This window comes from Gambusia affinis, linkage group LG19 (genome assembly GCF_019740435.1).
Source record: "Gambusia affinis linkage group LG19, SWU_Gaff_1.0, whole genome shotgun sequence".
NCBI classification, from domain to species: Eukaryota; Metazoa; Chordata; class Actinopteri; order Cyprinodontiformes; family Poeciliidae; genus Gambusia; species Gambusia affinis.
In genome coordinates, this window is record NC_057886.1 from 5,299,938 (window position 1) to 5,322,411 (window position 22,474).

At 41.9% G+C, this 22,474-nt stretch overlaps 1 protein-coding gene across 2 annotated transcripts; it reads left to right on the plus strand.

The window, feature by feature from the left end:
- The first annotated feature begins 778 nt into the window (after positions 1–778).
- evplb (envoplakin b) lies at positions 779–22,068 on the plus strand. Of its 2 annotated transcripts, XM_044100541.1 has the most exons (23): positions 779–811; positions 1,369–1,407; positions 8,776–8,875; positions 8,992–9,146; positions 9,339–9,456; positions 11,631–11,762; positions 11,844–11,885; positions 11,987–12,148; positions 12,241–12,348; positions 12,803–12,898; positions 12,991–13,101; positions 13,487–13,633; positions 14,207–14,361; positions 14,456–14,553; positions 14,656–14,828; positions 15,189–15,367; positions 15,477–15,615; positions 15,710–15,903; positions 15,985–16,135; positions 16,268–16,351; positions 17,931–18,086; positions 18,179–18,271; positions 18,370–22,068. In XM_044100541.1, the coding sequence occupies exons 3-23, from the start codon at positions 8,813–8,815 to the stop codon at positions 21,832–21,834; spliced, it is 6,021 nt and encodes a 2,006-aa protein (XP_043956476.1). In that variant the 5' UTR covers positions 779–811; positions 1,369–1,407; positions 8,776–8,812; the 3' UTR covers positions 21,835–22,068. The 2 variants fall into 2 exon arrangements, with proteins under 2 accessions (XP_043956476.1, XP_043956475.1); XM_044100540.1 differs by lacking the exons at positions 779–811; positions 1,369–1,407 and adding an exon at positions 4,025–4,224.
- Positions 22,069–22,474: the final 406 nt, after the last annotated feature.

Below are 22,474 nucleotides of genomic sequence, written 5' to 3' on the forward strand. Positions count from 1 at the left end.
AAATAAAAATAAAAAGAATAAAATAAAAATATATGTTGTTTTTTTGCCCGTAATTTGATAGTTAGCGGGACCTCCGGCCCCCCCTCACCATGGACCAGCAGTCTGAACAACATGGAGGCTCTGAGAGTCATTAAACTGAGGGCAGCCAGACAAGTTTATTTTTTCTAAATTATTATATTTAGCTAAATATTATTGCTGAGGGGCACAAACAGGCCTTCTGGCATACAGATTAAAAATACAAAATAAAAATACAAATTTTTTTGAAAAAAAAAAAAAACAACAACAAAAAACTCAAAAAGGGCACAAGGGGCATCAAGGATAAAAAGGGCAGGGGCTCAAGCCCCAGTCGCCCCCACCTCTGCACGTGCCTGGTATTTCCTATTTTTGCAGTTCAATGTAGCAGCCGATAATGTAAAAAGAAAAAAACAAAACAACTCCAGGTGTGCTTTCACAGCAGACATGTTTATTAAAATCATCCATAATCAAAAGTTAATCATAGTTTAGTAAAAATCCTGCCAATAAAATTTGCAAAACGTTTTTAAAAAACCTTATTTCTCAGGTGGAGGGCAGATGAGTGAAAACAGAATGCTAACACTCCAACCTTTAGTTGTCAGGTTCTATGTTTTTCGGTGTATTTATTTCTAGTTTCCTGTGTCTGAGTCTCTGTGTTGTCCTGTCTCCCCTTGATTAGTTCCCAGGTGTGTCTCGTTCCCTGATTACCTTATGTGTATTTAGTGTCACCTGTGTCTCTGTGTCTTGTCGGATCCTCGTCTTCGTCTCGTCACTCCGTCGTCCTGTTCCCTGTGTTCTGGTTTGTTCCATTAAATTCATCATATTTTACATGCAATCTGGTTCATCTGCGTTTCTGCCTCACCTCCACCACCGCAAAACATGACATTAGTATTCTTAATTTGCAGAAGGAAATTCAGAACAATCCGTCCACCCGTTTCATTCACATTTACAATCTACTTTGTGTTAGTTGACTAATCTGAATGACACCCACTGAAGTTTCAGGTCATGACTTAATTATAGATGAGTAAGCTCCAGGGGCATGAATACTTTTTACAGTACCTGTACACGTCAGCTGCGTGGCAGGTTGAGCTTGTTTTCTTCAGCGGCTCTGCCAATGAAGTGAAGCCAAAAGAAAACAAGACATATTTCTAGGCTTCTTCGACATCATCCTACCAACACCACCACAGTGCTGTTTTTAATTGGAACTGGGGTCAAAGGTCCAGGCCAGGTCTGACTCCCCTCGCCCGCCCAACTTCATGTCACCTCTCCTGTCCGACCACGTTATCCTTTCTGTTTGATCTCAGTTCCTCTCACACCTTTGTTCCTTCTTCCCTAACCCCTCCCTCTCCTCCGCAGGTATGTGAAGGTGTTGGCTTTAAGGAGTCGCCGCTGTGGGTGTGTGCTCCTCACACACACACACACACACACACACACCCAAAGCATGAGACGGGGCGGCATGCTGGACTCATTTCTTCCCAATGACGCGGAAAGAAGTCGCATTCAGGTGCTGTCAGCTCTGTTTGCCTCGACATGGTGCGCGCGCGCATGCTTGGGTTTAACGCAAACAAACACAAAGCTAGCTTAGCCGTGTCCGCGTTATCAGCCGCAGTTAGTTTACTGTCAGTCTTTCTTTTTTTCTTTTGACAGCGGGTGAACTTTGCATTCCTCACCCCAGACCTTGACTCTTGGACAGCTACACAGGGTGTGTGTGCGTGATAAACCCAAATACATGGAAGTGAAGCTACAGGAAAATGGCTGCTGGTCGCACACACCCTGTTATATGCTTGAAACTCGATATGGACTGCAAATATTCAGTTACTTTAAATGCTTGTTTTGGAACAAATCATGGATTTGCTTATTTATTTGTTTACTTTTTTTATTTCACTTTCTACTTTTGCTCAAACTTCATTTGGCACAACCGCTCTGAGACGAGTTATTCTACATTCCTTCACTATCACTGTTGTGAAAGCCGAGTCATTCACAAAGCCTCTTAAAAAATTTAAATTCTTAACAGTTAGAGTTGTTAACACTTTGTCACATTACAACCTCAGATTTATGTAGCCTATATTTTAGTAGGTTTTTATGTAATAGATCAATGCAGAGTCAAGTCAGGTTTATTTGCATGGCACATTTCAGAAACAAGGCAGCTTATAGTGCTGTACACGATAAAAACATAACAGTAAACAACTTTGTTGGGTACATAAAACAAGCAATAAACATGTTTTCTCAAACGCCATCCTCAAATTTTCAAGAATCATTATCGTCAAATATTGGAATAAAGACTTTCACTCCAGTTGCTAGGAATCAAAGGAAACTCTTGGGGTTTAAGCCTTGATTAAAGGAAGTCAGTTTTGCAGCCATTTTGCAGTTTTCTGGAAGTTTGTTCCGGATTTGTAAATAAAGATAAATCCATGGATGAGTGTCTCTTGCCGAGACATCGGTCCTTTAGTCCTGGAAATGTTCTTCAGGTAATAGAAGGCCGACTTTGTAACTGTCTTTATGTGTCTCTGGAGGTCCAGGTCAGAGTCCATCACTACACCTGGATTCCAGGCCTGATCTCTAGTTTCTAGCTCTAATAATTGAAGTTGTGTGTTGACTCTAGATCGCTCCTCTTGAGGTCCAAAGATGACAACTTTGGATTGTTTCTAATCAGCTGGAGAAAGTCGTGGCACATCCACACATTTATCTCTTCTAACAATCTGTTCAGTGATTGGATGGGTTCTGAGTCCCCTGGTGACATCACAATGTAGAGCTGTGCATCATCTGCGTAGTCATGGTAAATAGTCTTATTTCTTGCTATAATCTGAGCTAACGAGACGAGTAACTTGTGTTCGCTCCAACGAGAAGGTCATTGACACAATGAAGTTCTTTAGGTAAGGTTCGAACCAACTGCGTATTGGACCACCAGCTGTCCTGTCAGTTTTATAAGTGTCAAATGGTCCAACGGTACCAACAAAGTAGTGAATATCTTTTAAAAGAGGGAAATATCCCTTTACTTTGACACACGTAGCAGCCATTAGCCTGGTCAAAATGTAACTTTTTGGTCTTCACGCAACACAAATCGGAATGGCGGAAAACAAACTCTCCACATCACCCTGAACACACCGCCGCCACTGTGAAACATGGTGGTGGCAGCATTATGCTTTGGGAGTGTGCTTTGTCGTGAGTAAGGAGAGGAATGCTAAATGCAGTGGAAAACCTGAGGCTGCAAAAGATTTCCAACAGTTTAGCTCCAAATTATTCAAAATTACAGTTTTTTTTTCCTTCTCATAAAAATGAGGCATTTTTATCTGTCAAAAATAATAATAGAAAACAAAAAACAGTCTTGTAAAAATGACATTTCATAATTTTTATTCACATTTTGACATTACATATAATAATGATTAAAAAAAAAGCCCAATCAAAAAAAAAAAATTCTTATAATTGCTGAGCAGGTTTTTGGGTCATTTGATGATTTATCTTTGGTCATCTAAAAGTCTTGGAGGTTGGAAAGCCTCTTTGCCATCACCCTAATCTTATATTCCCTTTTTAAGATTTAAAACGCTTGATTGGACCTCAAAGCATTCTCATTATGTCTTGCTAGAAGAAGCGAATCCAGATAAGCTAGATAGTAAAGATTTTGAAACATGAACAGTGTGCTAAACATTTGCAAGGAACTATAGTGGCCATTTTTTCTTATGAGAAATTAAAGTAGCAGAATTATTATTTTATCATATTTTCTATTATGTATTGGGTTAGCATCGCACGATAAAAAAACAATTTAAAACTGTCTAAAGCAAAAAAATAAATAAATAAATAAAATAAAAAATCTAAATGTGACTACGTTTTCTCAGTTTTCTGCACCTGTTTCCCCAAAATTTGATTTAAAACAAAACAAAAAACGCCTATCAGAACTTGATCCGTGTTCAATTAGAATAAACATGACAGGTAAATGTCCTGGGGTATGAAGTCCGGCAGCAGAGCGGAACAGGTCGACCCGGTCTGCGTCGCTCCGTGTTGATGACACACCTACACCTGCTGCGCCTGGGAGGAGCCGGGGACAGGTGAGACGGCCTTTAACTGAGACACTCACACACACACACACACACCGCGCAGGTGGATCGAGAGGAGGAAGAGGAGACAGTGAGAGTTAGCCGCTGGAAAAACCGTAGCAGGACTCCGATTACAGCGACAGTCTCCCGAGATGTCGAAGAAAACCGAAAAGATTAACAAGTGAGTGCTGGTTCAGGTTTCCCGTGTGTGTGTGTGTGTGTGTGTCCCTTCTGTGTTCCTCTATTTTACCAGCTTCTCTGGTATCGTTTTTACTCATGCAGAGGACTGCTCTCTCTCACCCTGCATGTAGGGTGCAATTTTATTCAAAGAGGCCTATTATATAATAATAATAATAATAATAATAATAATAATAATAATAATAATAATAATAATAATAATAATAATAATAATAATAATAATAATAGTAGTTGATAAAAGTGCAACAGGAAACACCTTTATCTCTCTATCCACTTGCAATTGAAAAGAAACTGAAAACCTGCTCCTGTTTGCCGCTTCCACACGTTCTCTCTCTTCTCACTGATTCCTTCGGAGGAGTTTTTCCAGCATCTTTGCCCCGGAGATAAATAATCAGCCACCACTTATCAGAACCACTTCTGGTGCCGTCCAGCTTCTCTGACTCACCGACTCGGTACGTCACCAGCCTGGCCTCGAAACGGCGACCCAGCACACACGAGGAGACGTGGGCCCCATCAGGAGCTTTGGACCTCAAATCAAACTCCTTCTGTAAAATCTAACTCGTATGAATAAAAGGCGGGTGTGAACGGGGTGTGGGTTTCAGTTGGACCATGAATAGTTTGAGTTGTCCAACATATTTTCCATCTTCCATTTTGAAAGTCCATCATTTTTGGTCTAATTGTAGGATTTCTCTGGCTGTTTTCCCCAAGCATTATAGATGTTCAGTGGAACATATTTTATCAATGTTTAGCAAATCAAATAAGCATCTGAGGGGAATATAATTTGTTTTCCATCATTTTCTGGCATGTTGACAAAAGTAAATCGTTTAGAATCGACGTTCAAGTCCTAAATGACGAGTCAAAGTAGGACACAAGCACAGTTTGTGGTATTTAATGCTTTATTTTATTTCTAACAATCAAAATAAAAATATAAAAATAAATTAGTGATTTGTTTGATAGTAGCTAACCTGGACCTCATTTTGAACCAGCTCTCAAGTCAGCAACTCAGAAACAACATGTTGATGTTTCAAATTTCAAAGCCAACTTTGGAAATGTAAGATTAAAACTGCTGAATGGAAAAAGCTAAATTATACAAGAAATTTAGATTTCCACAATTTTTGAAAATATTGTAAAGCTTCGATAGTTTGACGTTTTGTTTTCTGCACTTAAATCTAGAAAAGACAAATAATAAAAGTAGATCCTGCGTTTATTTCCAGACTTCATAACATCCAGCATTTAATACGTGGGTCCCAGTTTTTGTCCTGCTTCAAACTCGTACGGCCAATTAACATGCAACCGATAAATGACATGTGACCAATCCCACCTGGCACCCATTTCCCACCACTTACACACAGACCCATTCAATAAATTACAATATCATTGAAAAATATCTATATATGGTTTTACAAACTTTATCACAACATAAAACACATTATGTAGATTAAGCACACACAGACGAACGTTTTCAAGCCTTTATTTCTGTTAATCGTCACGATTTTCTGCGTACAGCTGATGAAAACAACAACATTTAAAGTTAGAACGGGGCATCAGACCAATAAACTATCTGTAAAAATCGAAATGTTGCCTTAAAGGTATGTCCAAGACCCACTTAAAGCTTGCGATTGTCAAAAGGTCACTTTTAATCCAGCTGGTGTGTCGTTGATTGCAGCAGAGCGACGTCCATCCCTGCAGGTTGTCACCCAGGGGGATGGAGAGAGAGGGGGCGGAGGGGCCACATTCCTCTGAACATGATTAGAGTTTCATTACGGGGTGTGGCGCGTGAATCCACAAGGGAGTGGCGCTGCAAAGTCTCCTGTTTGTCTTGAACGACACACCGACACTGAGTGAGTGAATGAATGAGTCAGGCTGTCACAGTTAAAGCGATTTTCCTGCGTCTGTGTAGATTAGCTTTTGGGAAGGAAAGAGTCCGGTTGAATAAAAAAATAATTTGTTTTCCCCATACATTTGACCTGTAAAAATCAACGTCGCAACCAAATTATAACTCTGTTGATTTTATCAGTAGGAAAGATCCGACGTTTGTTTAAAAAAAATCAGCTAAATGTGACCAAGTAAAAGTAAAAGTGACCGAGTCACCTCTTTGCAGACGCAGCTACATTCCTACAAAGGGAGTGACTGGGAAAGGAGAGGGAGGAAAAAAAAACTTTACAGAAACTATTTGTCACTCATTTAGTTCCCTACTACGAGCCGTAAACCTTCGCTCCAGTAAAAAAAAAAAAAAAACACAGCTCGTTTTGTGTAGCGTGTGATGTAATGTCTTCCTCACACACTCATGCGAAAGAAAACACACATTCTTGGCTGTCAAACAGGAGGGGAGAGCGGGGCCAACTCCCCTCCGCCCAGCGATGTGTCCTCTGGGGACTAATCCGGGGCGGGTCACCATAAATACTTTGCTCTCGTGCCTCGGCCAGAGGAGGAATCGCAAAACCAAACAGGCTGAGCGGCCAAACAGGTCCGCAGCGGGATTCCAGGAGCAGGTGCCTCTCTCCTTTCGGAGGATGTCGGGTCTTAGTCACAGGCTGCTGCTGGCGTTCAAACTAAAACCAGGAAGATAGAGCACATGACACCAGTTTTAAAGTCTCTCCACTGGCTCTCTGTAGCTCAAAGAATAGACTTTAAAATGCTGTTGTTAGTTTATAAATCACTGAATGGTTTAGCACCACAATACATTAAAGATCTGCTGCTGTTGTATCAACCTTCCAGAACCTCTCAGGTTCTGGTTCTGGTTCTGCTCGGCGTCCCCAGAACCAGAACCAAACGAGGAGAAGCAACATTTAGCATCTATGCACCAAAAATCTGGAACAAACTTCCAGAAAACTATAAAACAGCTGAAACACTGACTTCCTTTAAATCTCAACTAAAAACCCACTTGTTTAGAGTTGTATTGGAAACGTAATCAATTACAAATTTATTGACGGAATCTGACTTGATGTTGTTTTCATTGTTGATTCTATGTTGCATTGTGTTTTTGTGTTTGATTTGATGTGAAGCACTTTGAAATGACTTGCTGCTGAAATGTGCTATACAAATAAAGTTTGATTTGATTTGATTTGATTTGATTTGATCAGCCCAGCAACAGGAGTCACACGTTCAACAAATGAAAGGTTTCACAAACAAAAGGGAGGGCATTATTGTTAAGTAGTGCGAATCGTCACCTTCCTAAAAATAATGACCTATGTCATTATTTTTATTATTATTATTATTTATTTATTTATTTTACATTTTTTTGCCAGAAGTTATTTTTGCAACAACAACACACACAAAAAAAAAAAAAAAATCAGCACCTCTTTATTGCCAAGAGATGATTTAGGCACAAAACATATAAAAACTTGCTATAGAAGGAGGATGACGATATGATTCTTCTACCATAAAAAAAAATTAATAAAAAAAAAAAAAATCTGAAAATTGTGGTGTACATGTATCTCAAGTCCGGTACTTTTGTAGAGCAACCTTTCATTCATTTCAATTCCAGCTGCAAGTCTTTTTGTGGGTTTTTGTCCTCCATCAGTTTTGAACAAGTGCAAACGGCAGAGACATTTTGACCTTTCTTCTTTGGAAAAATAGAAACCCGTTCAGTAAAACAGAACACTGTTGTCACCAAACAAAACACATGATCAACCAATCAAGTCAGTCAAGTTTAGTTTAACAGCACATTTCAGCAACTTGGCAGTTCAAGGTGCTCCACGTCATAAATCCCAAAACTAAAAAGTCATAAAAACAACATACCGCCACCAGTTGAAAAGCCGGAAACAAACATCACGATTTATCGAGCACCTTCATCAAAATCATCAATACACATCAAACATGCTGGTCAGTTTTATAGATTGATTAGACAAAGGTTGATGTTTTAACACCATCTATTTCTTACTCTAGGGTTGGCACATGCCCAGGGCTGCAGGTCTTGCGGGTGGGGGCGTCCCAAAGTTTTAGAATGTTTTTATAATGAAGACATGTTTTGCAGTGTACCTTATATACAACTTGTAGGTCCATATAAAAGTGCTTTGATGTAGTTGCATTCATATTAACGCATAAAAAAACTCAAATATTTCAAAATTCTGAACTTCTACATCTTGTTGGAAGCAACATGGAGCCATCTCACTTCACTACAATGTTTTCTTTTTCTTTTTTTTTTCAACAATAGGGGAGCAAAACTGACTCTAGCCCCAGGGGCCCCTTATCCCTCTAGATTCGGCCCTGCTCAGAGCTAAAAACACATTTAATATAAGAACATTGTCAGACCAAGAAAAAACTATTTTTAAAAACAGAAATGTGGGCCTGAATACAAATGTCACGTCTTCAATAGTTTTTTTCCCCCTCTTAAATCACAGCTGTGCTCTCCTTTGGTTTATGTTTCACATAAAATATCACCATAGAAACAGATGTAGTTTGCGTTTGCTTTTCATTTAAAGTACAATAATGATTTAAATTATTATTTTATTCTTTTTTTTTTTATAAATACATAGAAAAACAAACATCTGCAGTAAGGTGGATTGTAATGACGTCCTGTGTCTGTTTCCAGGAAGGACGTAAGTGAGCTCTCGGCAGTGATCCAACGCATGCAGAAGAATGCAGACCAAGTGGAGAAGAACATCCTGCGAACCGAGGAGCTGCTGGCGGCGGTGAGACTCCCAAACCTCCCCGGAGCAGGCCGGCGGCTTCCGGGGCGCAAAATCCCTTCTCCGCTCAGCTTGTTTTCAACTGGGGGAAATGTCTGCTGCTCTCGCTTTTTGTTCAGGACCAAGAGGGGCAGAAGAAGAGCAAGAAGCTCATTCACCAGCGGGAGAACTCGGTGAACCTGGGGGAGGTGGAGAAGCTCCTCAAGGACTTGTTCCTGGACGTGGGCAGAGCCAAGAAGCTGAAGCACCCGCAGATCTCTGAGATAGAGACAGAGTATGTTTCTGACTTGTTGAAGCGCAAACAGGGAGATGATGAGAGGCATCATCCAAACTGATGATGCCACTGAGAGGCATCATCCAAACACAGTCGTTATTCACACTCCCTTTCTCTGCAGAAATAATAATAATAATAATAATAATAATAATAATAATAATAATAATAATAATAACATATTTTCTTGTTTAGTGTGAAAAACCTGCATGACCGTTGGGTCAAGGGCTGCGCCACCTTCCGGGATCTGTACGACCAGGGGCAAGAGCTGAAGCAGAAGATTGACTGGGGCCCTGTTCTTCAAGAAAAACTGGTCAGTTGAACCCAAACATGTCTGCGGCATCCAGAGTAGCAGCAGCAGCAGCCTCACCCAGCAGATCACTTGCTCCTCTTAGCAGAATTAATTTGCGTTATTTTGGTAGCAGGTCAAAGAAAACCAACACACTAATCACTCGTCACATGTAGGCTGCTTGTTCTTTGCAACCGAACCATTAATAGAAAAGGCCATGCTTAGAAAGAAAAGTGTTGTGTGGCTCAAACAGAGCGTGGGTTTTTGTGAGTCATCATCAGGTGGATGTTAGTTGTGAGCAGCGCTAACTAAAAGGTAAGTAAGAACTAAGAGCTAAGTCTGCTAGCAGAGTGGCAGCTAATGCTAAAGCGCTACATTCAAATTATATCTGCCCTTTAAACGCTAACATCTTTGAGCAACAATTTAATTTTGACGTCATAATTCACACATTAGATGCTGTATTTACGTTTACATATTTTTCTATATTGTCTGCTTTTTGTTTTGTTGTTGTTCCTGTAGAGTTTTTGTTGTTATAAATAAAGTTATTGGAGGGACAGAACCTAAGGAGAGGAAATGAAACTGAGCAGTCTTCATCCACTTCAAAATAAGAGCATATATATAGATATATATGTGTGTGTGTGTGTGTGTGTGTGTGTGTGTGTGTGTGTGTGTGTGTGTGTGTGTGTGTGTGTGTGTGTGTGTGTGTCAATAATTCTTAACAGTCAATAGCAAACACATAAAAGTTTATTTAGAAGCCAAGAGATGTTGTCAAAGTTAGCAAGTGCGCTGAAGCGCTGAGTGAAAAATTAGCTCCGCTGTGAGCAAATTAGCGGAAGAGTGCCCACCACTGCTAGCTTTATTGAATTCCCCTTCAAACGCCAAGCCAGGCAGAAGAACAGGGTAAGTTGATTAATAGTTGATAGAAGGGGATACACATAAAGGAGTGCTGAGAAAGCTACGCTGCTCAGCTAAAACAAACTGGATTTAAGCCACAAATCTATATTAAGCTAGTGGTTCTGCTATTATGACATGAGGCTATTTCTTACACCTGGTGTCAGGCTTATTTATCACATAACAGGGAGAGTTTAAGGATGCTTAACGAGGTCATGTTGGCTTATGCTGTTACACAAACACAACAGTAAGGAAGACGCATTGCGTTTTGAGACAAATAAAATGAAACTATGGCTAGGCCAGCCCAGTCCATGTACTTTATTTTGTGACCTAAATTGACAATAGGAAAATTACTTTTTTTTTTGAGACAAAATCAAGGAATGGAGAAGTGTTGTCCAACCATTTTTGGCTGGAATACCTGTTCGCTCTATGCAACACAGATGTATGAAGATATTCTCAAAACCTGCTAAATATTTGTTCAGTGATTCACATTAAAGCTCATTTAAGTAGTTTTTTTCCCCCCTCATTAATCTTGCAAATATTACATTTTGTGAAGCAAAAGGCTGACACTGCTTGTTTGTGAATATTCTTGTAAGATTCTTACTTCCTGTCAAAAGAGAAAATATATTCCATGCTGGAAGACCTGGATATATATATATATATATATATATATATATATATATATATATATATATATATATATATATATATATATATATATATATATATATATATATATATATATATATATATATAAACAAAACTTGGAAAAACAAAATTATTTTGTAGGAGTGCTTTGGCGATGAATATATATTTTCAGATTTTTCTTTTGTAAGATTTTATGGAAATGTAACATTAAATATCATGTAGAGCAGGGCTCCATTTAGCATTTTGTGGAAGTGTCGCACAAAAATTACACATGCTTGAGATAATGTAATAATTATCCCCCCCAAAAAAGTAAAACACATTTTTTGTACTTTTATTAATAAAAGTACAAAATAAACAGATAAACAGAGATGTTGTCTAGCCGAGCTTTTTAAGTTGATCCAGTGCGACTTTTGAAACGTATGCAAATTTGCAAAAATACACAAATTTTTTAATGCAAATTTTCTATCCAATAACATATCATTAGGTTTAGGTAAAATAAACAAAACAAATTGAGATGTTGTGATATTGCAACACTGTAGGTTTTCTGCAGATTTAATTGTGGAGTAAATCATGTAGCGTTGGATTTGTGTCTAGAATGAAACGAAAGCTGCAGTGCAGATTAGCTCTGGTTTGAACTGTCGACGCTCTGTGTCTGGTAGGGCCAGATACTGGGAGAGGAGTACGGCCCCAACCTGTACCACGTAGAGAAGCAGATCGCGGAGCACAACATCCTGCACCAAGAGATCGAAGCCTACGGCAGCCAGCTGCAGCCCAGCTCCGCTGCTTCCCCGGTAACCGCATCCACCTGCATCACTTCCTGTTTGGCTGTTTCTAAAGCAGAACCCTCACCGGTCTTTCTTGTGCGTTTCCAGGAGGATTACAATTCCTTCAAGGAGAAATATGCCCAGCTTTTGGTGAGTCGCTTTAATTCAAGTCATTTAATTAATTTAAGTCATTGCAGCTTTCGCTGGAACTGCTGTCGGAACGCTCCCGCGTTTTTGCTTTGCGTTTGCAGGAGAGCTCCAAGCTCAGGCGCAAACACCTGGCCTCTCTGTATGAGTACATGCAGAGCTGCAGCAAGGAGCTGGTCTACCTCTCCGGTCAGCAGGAGAGGATCATCAACAGAGACTGGAGCGATCGCATGGTCGACCCGTCGGGAGTCCGAACGGAGTACGAGGTGAAGCTCCTCAACCGCGCCACTTTGATCGCTGCAGATCACTCCGTGGGTTTTAGAAATGCATCATATATTTTGTATGTGTGTATGTGCAGAAATTCAAACTGAACGGACTGTTGGCGCACGAAGAGGAGGTCAACAAGCTCCAGGTGGAAGGTTCCGAACTCGTTGAGACGAACCACCCCGGCAGCCAGACAATAAATGTGACTGCTACACACCAAGAGGCACATCTCTGTTAGGGGTGCACTGAAAAATCGGCCCGGACTTCCTACATTTTGGAAGATCAGTGAATAAGCCGATTCTTACGTTGAAAAAAAAAAAAGGTCTTATATTCCTCCTCAAACGTCTGGAAATCAGCCACTGCTCCCTTTTTGTTCTGCACTGAGAGACGGTCGACCGACAGGTCACCTCTGCATGTGCACAATTGAAATATAGTCACCCTACCGACGCCAACTTAGCAAATTTTTAAGACAAAAAAATTGTTATGGGCCAAATCAGAATTCGCAGGTCAGACGTTTTAAAGATCGGTAATCTGCAATTGTCCTCCAAACTCCCATCGGTGCACTCCTACTTCCTCCACTTGGTTTCACAAGAGCTGCAACACACTGAAAACTAATTTTAAATTTGGATTTGAACGTCTTTTATTTTCTCTCCCAGACCATGATAGAAAGAGTGCAGCTGGAGTGGCAGTCCTTCCTCAACCTGTGCATAGCGCAGGAAATACACCTGGAGAACATTGACATCTACAAGAAGGTAAACTGAGCGCCTGCGCTCGTCATCAGTGATGCACAATATCCCCCCTCCCCCGCATTAGCAACCGGTCCCAGCTGATGTGTTTGCTGTAGTTCCAGCTGGACGCAGAGACGCTGGCCGAGTCTCTGCAGAAGCTCAGTTCCACCTTGGATCCAAAGTCCCTGACCAACAAGAGCAACCCGGAGATCCTGCTGGCGCTGGAGGTACAGCAGGCTTTTCTCAAAACGTCGATTTAACGTTACATCACAGACTGCTGCAGGCTCAGGTTCCCACACTTAAGGCTGCAACTGATAATTTTAGTAGGACTGTCGCCTACTGAGACAAAGAAGTTAAACCAAAACAGAAGCAATCTGTGAGACTTGACCTCGTCCAGTTTAGTAAGCTTAAGACCCACTATTTCTCCGTCTCCCCGGCCGATTTGTTGATTATATTTAGACTTCGCCATTTGAAAGGTTCAGCTTCAGAGCAGGTGTCGAGGCGGACATTTTCACTTTCACTGCTTTGCAGATTTAGTAAGATTTCAATGCTTTCAATGGAATCCAGAAGGCCTGGCTTTCTTCTCTGAACTCCTGCTACATCTCTGTTAAGGGAGAAGAACCGTCGGTGAGAAGGAACGAGCAGCGGGTGGAGGCCCTCAGGGAGCTCAGCGGCAGCGTTGCCCCTCTGAAGCTGCGCCGGACCCAGCCCACCAAGCCCACCACCGTGGTGTCGCTGTGCGACTGGGCGGATGAAAACGTAAGGCGGCGGCAGCGCTCAACTCACCGCAGCAGAACGAAACGGGAGCCGGTCACATGTCATTTATCGTATCGTTTATCATTTATCGTGATACATTTGTTTTTTTTTGGTATGATAAGAATTCTGATTCATCGTTGTCACGATAAATTTCAGTTAACGTTTAAGCTAGGTGTATCGTGTATCGTTTATCGTTTATCGAGAGGAATTTCTCAGCAGCATGATAAGAAGTTTGATTTATTGTTGTGACAATAAATTCCAGTTGATGGTGTTGAAAAATCCTCAAAACTGTCCGTACTGTTGGGATTGTGAGTTTTGACCATTTTTCTCCACTGCTTCTTCAGTGAAGTATCAGTAATTATAAATTAATTTAAAGATACAATTTTTATTGCAGTTGTGTATGTTTTCCAAAGGCTGTATTTGTTTTGCATAATTGCCCTGACATGCGGTGGCAGCCATACAGTTACCTAAGAAACGAAGCAACAAATAGTTTTTATTGTGCCACAAAATATTGTGATTAAAGTTGAGGTCCCTCTCTAATCGGGTGTTTCTTTGGCCGTGTTTGTTTGAACGCAGGGCGCCGTGGAGCGCGGGCAGGCGATGATCCTGAGGTCCAACTCAGACAATAAGTACTGGGAGCTTCAGGACAGCCAGGGCAAGACCACCAGCCTCCCTGGGGCCTGTTTTGAAATCCCACCACCTGATCCAGAGGCTCTGGACACTTTGAAAAGGTGCAGAATCCACCATCCTCTTCAGTTTACTTCATTCCCCTGTTTTCTTCCCCAACCTGAGCCTTGAATTATGATTGTGTTACCGTCTGTTCAGCCTCGACGGTAAGCTGGCAGACCTGAAGAGACGCAGGTCGGCGCTGATGGACTCCCTGAAAACCCCCACGGTGGAGGTGATCCGTCCCAAGCAGGCCGGTGAGAGGAAAACGGCTTTTAAAAACCGGATGACGATTGATCGGCACAGCCGGAGTGGTCAGAGTCAATATTTGTTTCATTTTCTTCCCCCCCCTTTATCAGCTGTTGTTAACAGTCCGCCTGAGGATCCGAGAGTCGCAGAGCTCAACAGTGACATAGACAAGATCAACAAGGCTCTGGGGAGGAACGAGAAAGAAATCCTGAACAGACTGAGGACCCCACTGGATACTGGCGCCCCCATGCAGGACTTGGAGAAAAGGCAGCAGGAGAATGAGGTGAGGATCTGCTGCAATGTGGGGCTGTGGAAAAAGTTATTTTCTCCCTAACAGATGCCTTTTTTTTTGTTTCAAGTTAATGTTTTAGATCATCAAGCTAAATTTCCACAAGAAGAGAGCTTTCCAGTTATTGGAAAATGCAAATTAACTTTTTTTTTTAAATAGACCCAGGTTGGTTCGGAAAGCTTTTCCTCTAAATAAATGAAATCATAATTTTTGCATTTTACTGAGATTTACCTTTTGTCTGCTATTAAATCTAGTTAGATGGTCTGAAGCATTTAACACTACAATTAGCACCGTTTCTTTGAATGTGATGATACTCAATGCTTCATATTAAAAATATTTGTTCATTTCCCGTAGAAATCTGCTCTGGCAGTCAAAAAGCTGGAGTCCGACAAGTCTGCCGTCCAACGGGAGGTGGACCCGATTCTGGCACAGAAACCTCTGGGACCGACGGCCGCCATGCTGCCGCTCAAACTCAGCGCCACCGACAACGAGATCCACAACATCAACACGCTTATTGACCTCTATAACAAAAAGTACGACTGTTTTCTTTTCTCTTTTTTAAAAAAAACAAAAACACAAAAGTCCACAGGTTTTGTGAAATGACTCAGTTGCTAAACGTCCCTCTTTGTCTCTGTTGCCCAGAGCAACCGCCTCCATGTTCCTGGAGAAGCAGCTGGAAAAGACTGAGGAAACTGTTTCCGGGTTTGAGCAGCAGTTAGCTAAAGACGGAGTCATCCTCGATCAGCCCAACGTCCTTCAGAACCGCACCAAGAAGCTGGAGGTGTCGTATTTTACAAACCAGAACCGCACCGGTTTTATTCTCGTTTCCTTTTTCTTTCTTTCTTTTTTTTCTCATTTGCGTTTCTTTTGAGCAGAGCACGCTCAAGGACGTTGTCTCGAAAAAAGAAGAGCTGAACAAGCTGGGCAAAGATCTGGACCTGACCAAGCAGGCGTGCAGCCCCCTGCAGCAGAGGTTCAGCGAGTACTGCCCCGATATCCGGCGCCAGGAGAGTCGGGTGCAGCTCCTGAAGAACCGCTACGCAAACGTCAGGAATCAGCTCCAGGAGAGGTGAGGAGGGAGAAGCAAACAGACTTACCAATGTCAGAGCGGCTTTCTTACATAAACCATTTCTCGTCTTTATTCTCTTAGGGTGGCTCTTCTTAAACGAGCATCCAACAAAAATCAAGAGTTTAATAACGTTGCTCAGTCGCTGGACTTTTTCTTGCTCAATTTGCCCGACAACGCGGTGAAACCTACTGATGGAGTGGGAGAGATACTGGCTAAGGAGAAATCCCAAAAGGTAAAGAGTGATTTTAATTCTTTTTCAAATAAAAATAAAAAGCATTTTATTATTATTATTTATAGAAAATCTCTAATTTACCATTCCCTAAATTGCCAAACTTTCAATGTTTGATCATGTTTCTGTTTTTAGAAAGTTGTGGAGGACATAGAGAAGAAGTCCGGGGATTTACACCGACTCAGGGATCTGTCCAAAGATCTGCAGGGCATTTTAAACGTTAGTACGGTGAACATGACTCTGTGCACAGTCAGCATCCTGTGACTGCTGGTTTATCTGAAAACACACATCACCTGTAATGTGTGTTTTCTGATACACATTACAAGGCACATTTTGTGGATCATTAAGTCCTATTATGCTTATGAAGTGCGTGTTTCACTTTTGATGTGTCTCCGTTTTGTATAATGTGTGTCTATTAGGATGAAAAGTGAAGAATTCACAGCATTCTGTTTAATTAGGACACGGTGCATTACTTTTTCTGTGACGTCAGTATTTAAATTTTCCCATTTTTCATGATGGAGTTGAAAGGGGGGAACATTTCTGACAAACCGTAGATATTATCAAATTCCTAAAATAATTGCCTAAATTGTTTTTTTGTTTTTTGACTAAGGTGATTTTGGTCAAAATCATCTTTTTTTTTCCAAAAGATGTTCTAGGCAACAACAACAAAAAAAGAAAACTTTTGGCAAAAAATGTTTTTCCATTATTTTAGGAATATGATGGTTTTTACAAATGGTACTTTTACATGATAAGCAATAGAATTATGGGGTTTTTCTAGGGAGTTAGTGCTAATACAACAAATACATTGTGCTCACAATACGATCAAAACTCACTTCAACTAATTAATTCATATGTATGACTTCAAATGTTGAATTTCAACAATATGACCAAAAATGGAGGAATGTAAAGTGAATGTATGAGGTGTGGTCTCAACACTCCAGCAGTAAACAGTGTGGCTATTTAATGTGATATAGATCCGATATACAATCTCACTGTACTATAATGATTCTTTTATTCAAGATTATGCTAAACTATATTTAAAATCCCCTTTCAAGAAGCAACATTTTAAAATCTAGCTTTATCCATTTTTATTCCTTTTAATTCCTGAGTAAATATTCCAACTCTGAAATTTTGAGTAGTTTTGCTACTCAGTTTAAGGAAGAACCAACCATTTGGGGATGAAAGTTCAATGCTCTGTGAGTTTCTGTAAGTGGTCCAATAAATATCAGCTGATACAGTGAGAAGGTAGGTTGAGCCGCTGTCAGTTGGAGCCACTCGGAGCATTTGACATTCTGGGGCCTGTTCGGTGCAGACTGAGTAATGTTATTGACGGGTCTGATTAGCACTTGCATAAATTCCCTACTGACGAAAGTTTGCAGTGTACGTTGCGTCTCAGAATTGCAACACTTCACGCTGTCGCAGTTGCTAGGCAACATGTGTTACGCTGATGTGGAGACTAGACAGCTAGACCTGTCCGAATTCACAGCTTTTCTCTTCTGGCCATTGTTTATTGTCAGCCTTCGAAGAACCAGTCCTACGTAGACTGGGTCCTTCGAAGGATGGGGACCCTGAATTCGGACACAGCCACATTGTCATATATAACAAAAAATCTATGGCAGGCAGCGGGTGATGAAATTCTTTAACATGCCTCGTCTTTACACACATTGGAAGACAACTCTGGAGTCATGTTTAACCCACTTTAACTCAAGTATGATAGGGGACATTAGCATCGGTCTTATAGTGAAGGTTAGACATGTAGTTCCATCTACTAAATCCTTCCTCATACTTCCCTTTTTAGGAATATGAAATAAAGTCGAAAACTTATTGTGGAACTCTGAATGACAGTGATGACGTCGACAGTGAGGTATATGAGAACGTCGAAGAGAACACTTACAAGGCAACGGCACCAAAGAAACGTCTGACATCAACTCTGGCTCAAGATGTGCAAAGAATGGTGGGGTTTCAAGGAAGAGCAAGATGACCAAGATATTCCTGGATCGTCTTCCGTTTTGAAACTAATGCTTCTCTTATTGCTTTCTGGTGCAGGAGAAAGACCTGCTGAACCGCTTTGCTGAGATCTCAGCTGAAAAAACCCAACAGCTCAGTCAGTTGGAGACAGCAAAGAACATCACTGCAATGGTAGGAGATTGGAGCAAGTTTAGTAATCGCCCTTAGAGTTTTTCTATGCATAGGTGTGTTTTTCAGTTAACCACTTTTCTTCATTCACTCCTCTGCAGAACGAAGAAAAGGTGAGTCAGGTGGCAGTCAGTCAGCAGCTGCAGCTTCAGAGCCAGCAGAAGAAGGTGGAGGTAGCTGATAGTCTGAAGAAGGAATTGGAGGAAGAAGTCAACAGGCGTTCACATGCAGAGAATAACCTTGAAACCCACCGGAAGAGGTTTTTGTCTCTGAAGCAGAGGAGAGGAGTGGAAAGGTTGGAGGAGAAAGAGGTGTTGCAGTATTACCGTGACCCAAAACTGGAGGCGGATGTCAAGACGCTGAAGAATCGCATTCAGGATGAAGAATTCAGTAGATCAAGAATCCAGTCCGAGATAGAACTGCTCAATGAGAAGATTGTCACAGTGGAACTGCAACTGACCAAAGTGGAACCTAAACTTGTGACTAAGGTGCTCACCGAATATGAGAGAGACCCCAAACTTGACAAAGAGGCAGCTGACATCAGAGATGAGATGGAGAGGATCCGGACTGAGCTTCAGACGAGAGATACTGAAACTGTCCATGTGAAATCTGAGCTCACACTTCTCTCCCAGCTGAAACAAAAAATCAGGGAGAAGGTTGTGAAAAAGGAAGTGGTGAGATTAGAAAAAGACCCAGAGATGCTTAAAGCTGTTCTAACGTTCCAGGGTGACATTGCAGAGGAGGAACTGCGCTGCAAGTCTCTCCATGATATCATTTTCAGCACCAGGTCCCAGATTAACACACTGGAGAGGGTCATTCCATCCATTGAACCCAAGATTGTCACCAAAGTTGTGAAACAAGTGCAGCAAGCTCCCGAACTGTTAGATGAGTCACATAAAATTAGAATGGCTTTGGAAGAAGAGAAGGACGAGAATGTCATCCTGAAAAAGGACCTCGCCACCCTTCAGCTTTGCTTTGACGAACTGGAGTTGCTCAAGCCCAAAGTGGAAGTCAAAGAGATTGTCAATGAGATCTACAGAGTAGATCCTGATACCGAGGTTGAGCTGGTGCGTCTGAAGAAGGTGCTGCAGGATTTGAGCCAGAACCGTTCAGACCTTGAGAACAAGATTGATTCGGTGACAGCAACCCTGACTACCCTACGCAGCCAGAAACCCAAAGTGGAGTACAAGGAGGTGACCCAGGAGGTGATCAAGGAAGAGAAGAGTCCAGAGGTCACGAGGGAATTGCAAAGACTGAGTAACCAAGTCTCCCGACTGCAAGTCAACTATGACACCACCTTGGAACTCCTAACACACTTACGTAAGGAAAGAGATGAACTTAAATCTGAAAAATCCAAAGTTGAGACGAAGCTTCTGACAAAAGAGGTCATCAAGTATGAGAACGACCCTCTTCTGGAGAAAGAGGCTGATAGACTTCGACGAGATGTACGAGAGGAGATCCAGTGTCGCCGAAGTGTGGAGGAATGCCTCTTTGAACTGCAGAACCAATACATTACCCTTGAAAGACAAAAGCCAGAGGAAAAGATTGTCACCAAGGAGGTTATTCGCCTTCAGAAAGATCCCAAGCAGATTCTGGAGCATGACAAGTTGAACCGGAGCTTGGACGATGAAATGAAGGCACGCAGAAAACTCGAACTAGAGGTCAGACAGCTGAGAGCGCTGATTGAAGAAAAGGAGAGAGACTTGGCTAAGATGGACAACCGCCAGAAGAAGATCCAAACAGAGTCTGAACTCAGGCAGATCAAGACTCGCATTCTTGAAATGGAGAATTCTCCACCACCCGTTGAAGAGAAGATCATCATTGAGGAAGTCCTTAAGGTGGAGAGGGACCCCAAGTTGGAAAAACTCACCGACGGTATTCGTTCTGACATGGAGAAGGAGAGCAACAACATCAACCGTCTTGAGAGAGAAATTCGGAACCTCAGACTGAAGTTGGAGATTCTGCAGAAGGAGAAGTCCATTGAGAAGGTTGTTTACAGAGAAGTCGTTCGAGTAGAGAAAGACCCAGCAGTTGAAGCTGAGAGGGACCACCTCAGAGAGATTGTAGCCCATGAGAGGAATCTAAGACGAAATCAAGAAGACAGCCTCCAGAGCATAAACAGTCAAATAAACCAAATAAAGACATCAAGGTCTGTGACTTCTCAGGAGGAGACAGCTCTCATTACTGGTAGGGACGCTCTGCAAAGAGAGAAGGAAGATCTCCTCAGACAGCTTAAGACACTGGAGTCTGAAAGACAAACCACCAGCATTACCTTCCAACAACAGTCCAGGTTGATGAGTGAGAGGAACCAGATGGCACGCCAGAGAAGTCTTAAAACTTCCTCTGAGGTCCAGCGGCTGGAGAAAGAGATCCTGAATGAGAAAGACAAAATACACCAGAGGGAGACCCTCATCACTGAGCTCCAGAACGGCATAACATCAGAGGACCATTCAGAAACTCACACCAGAGAGACAAACCTCTCAACAAGGATCACCATCTTGGATCCAGACACCGGCAAAGACATGTCTCCCTATGACGCCTACGTAAAAGGAGTAATTGATAGAAACCACTACCTCCAACTGTGTCAACTGGAGTGCGATTGGGAGGAAGTCACGTCAACCACCCCAGATGGAGATATAACGGTCCTGCAAGATCGAAAAAGTGGGAGGCAATACTCTGTCAAGGATGCGCTGAAGGACGGCCGCCTGACTGAGTACGATGTGAGCCTCTACAAGGAGGGTAAACTGTCTATCTCTGAGTTTGCCTTTCTTGTTACAGGAGAAAAGTCAAAACCTTACATTCCTCCAGTAACACCAAAATCCCCAAGCAGGCCTATGCCATATTCCCCACTGAACTCCATGTCTTCACCCTTGAGGTCTTCTTACGGCAGCCTGAACACTCTGCAAAGCAGCAGGAACAGCTTAAACAACCTCACTGCTGCCACGGGGGATGATTATTTCCCAATTTCTGGCATATTTGACACCACTACTGAAAACCGCATGTCTGTGAGAAGCGCGCTCACCCGCAGACTCATCGATCCAGACACCGCCTTGAGGCTGCTGGAGGCACAGTCAGCCTCCGGCGGGATTGTCGATCTGGGCAAAAAGGACAAATTCTCTGTCCACAAGGCAGTCGAGTACAATCTAATCGACTCAGGCCACAAGTACAAGCTACTGAATGCCCAGAAGGCCTTCACTGGAGTCGAGGACCCTGTGACCAAAGGCCGTCTGGCAGTGGGTCAGGCAGCACAGAAAGGTTACATGCCCAATGAGGATGCCAAGAGGTACATGGAGGCCCAGTACCTCACCGGTGGGTTAGTGGACCCCAACAAGCCAGGACGCCTAACCATTGAAGAGGCACTCGCAGAAAATCTGATTGACACCACGATGGCTAATGAGCTGAAAGACGAGGCTTTGCACTCCAAAGAGCTGGTAGACCCCATCACCAAGGAGAAGATCTCGTACAAGCAGGCTATGGATCGCTGCAAGAGAGATGTAACCACTGGGCTCCTGCTGCTTCCTGCAGCCTCAACAAATGCTCCATCCTACTCCAAGTACCACTCTTAGCAACACAATTCACAGAGATGACTATTAGCTACAGCTCGTGGTGCTATATAAATAAACATGTATTTTGGTGGGAATATACTTTTGGATTGTTTCTCTATAATAGTTCTGGTTTTCTGTGAAAATAAAGGTATTTTTATCATGCCATTTGTCACATTGTGAACTGGGTTTTTTTTTGTCAAACCTGGTGAAGTAAACCTTGACTTGCACGTTACTATTAAACTCAACTGACTTGCATTCCATTTTTGTCCCTCATTTATGTAACCGTTGCCTTCAGTTGATATAAAAATGCTATAAATATCAAATCTAATTTAAAAGAAATTTGACTTGGTAATTTAACGTCTTGAATTTAGACATCTATCGCTTTAAAAATTTCTGCTCTTTCTGAAACTCTGCCTTCAGGAAGTCCTCAACATTGCTCACCTATTAGCCCTTTAGCAACCTTTTTACGAGCGTTGCACTGAGTAATAAGTAGATCGTAAATGCACAGTTCCACCAGCTGTTTGCTAATTGCTGCTGGCTAGTCTGAAGGAGCTGAGTGGGGTCATTGTGAGAGAGGACTGCTCAGTTTGGCTTGGAAGCTGCAGCTCTGAGGAGGAGCTTTTTTGATTAGGGAATAACTATGTAAAGTTCAAAACACTCC

Bases quoted from the DNA above. Each gene is read 5' to 3' on its own strand.
- evplb (XM_044100540.1), top strand. From the start codon at position 4,196: ATGTCGAAGAAAACCGAAAAGATTAACAA. The intron at 13,634-14,206 runs GTAAGGCGGCGG...GTTTGAACGCAG, and splicing joins GCGACTGGGCGGATGAAAAC to GGCGCCGTGGAGCGCGGGCA. The intron at 16,352-17,930 runs GTTAGTACGGTG...TTCCCTTTTTAG, and splicing joins ATCTGCAGGGCATTTTAAAC to GAATATGAAATAAAGTCGAA.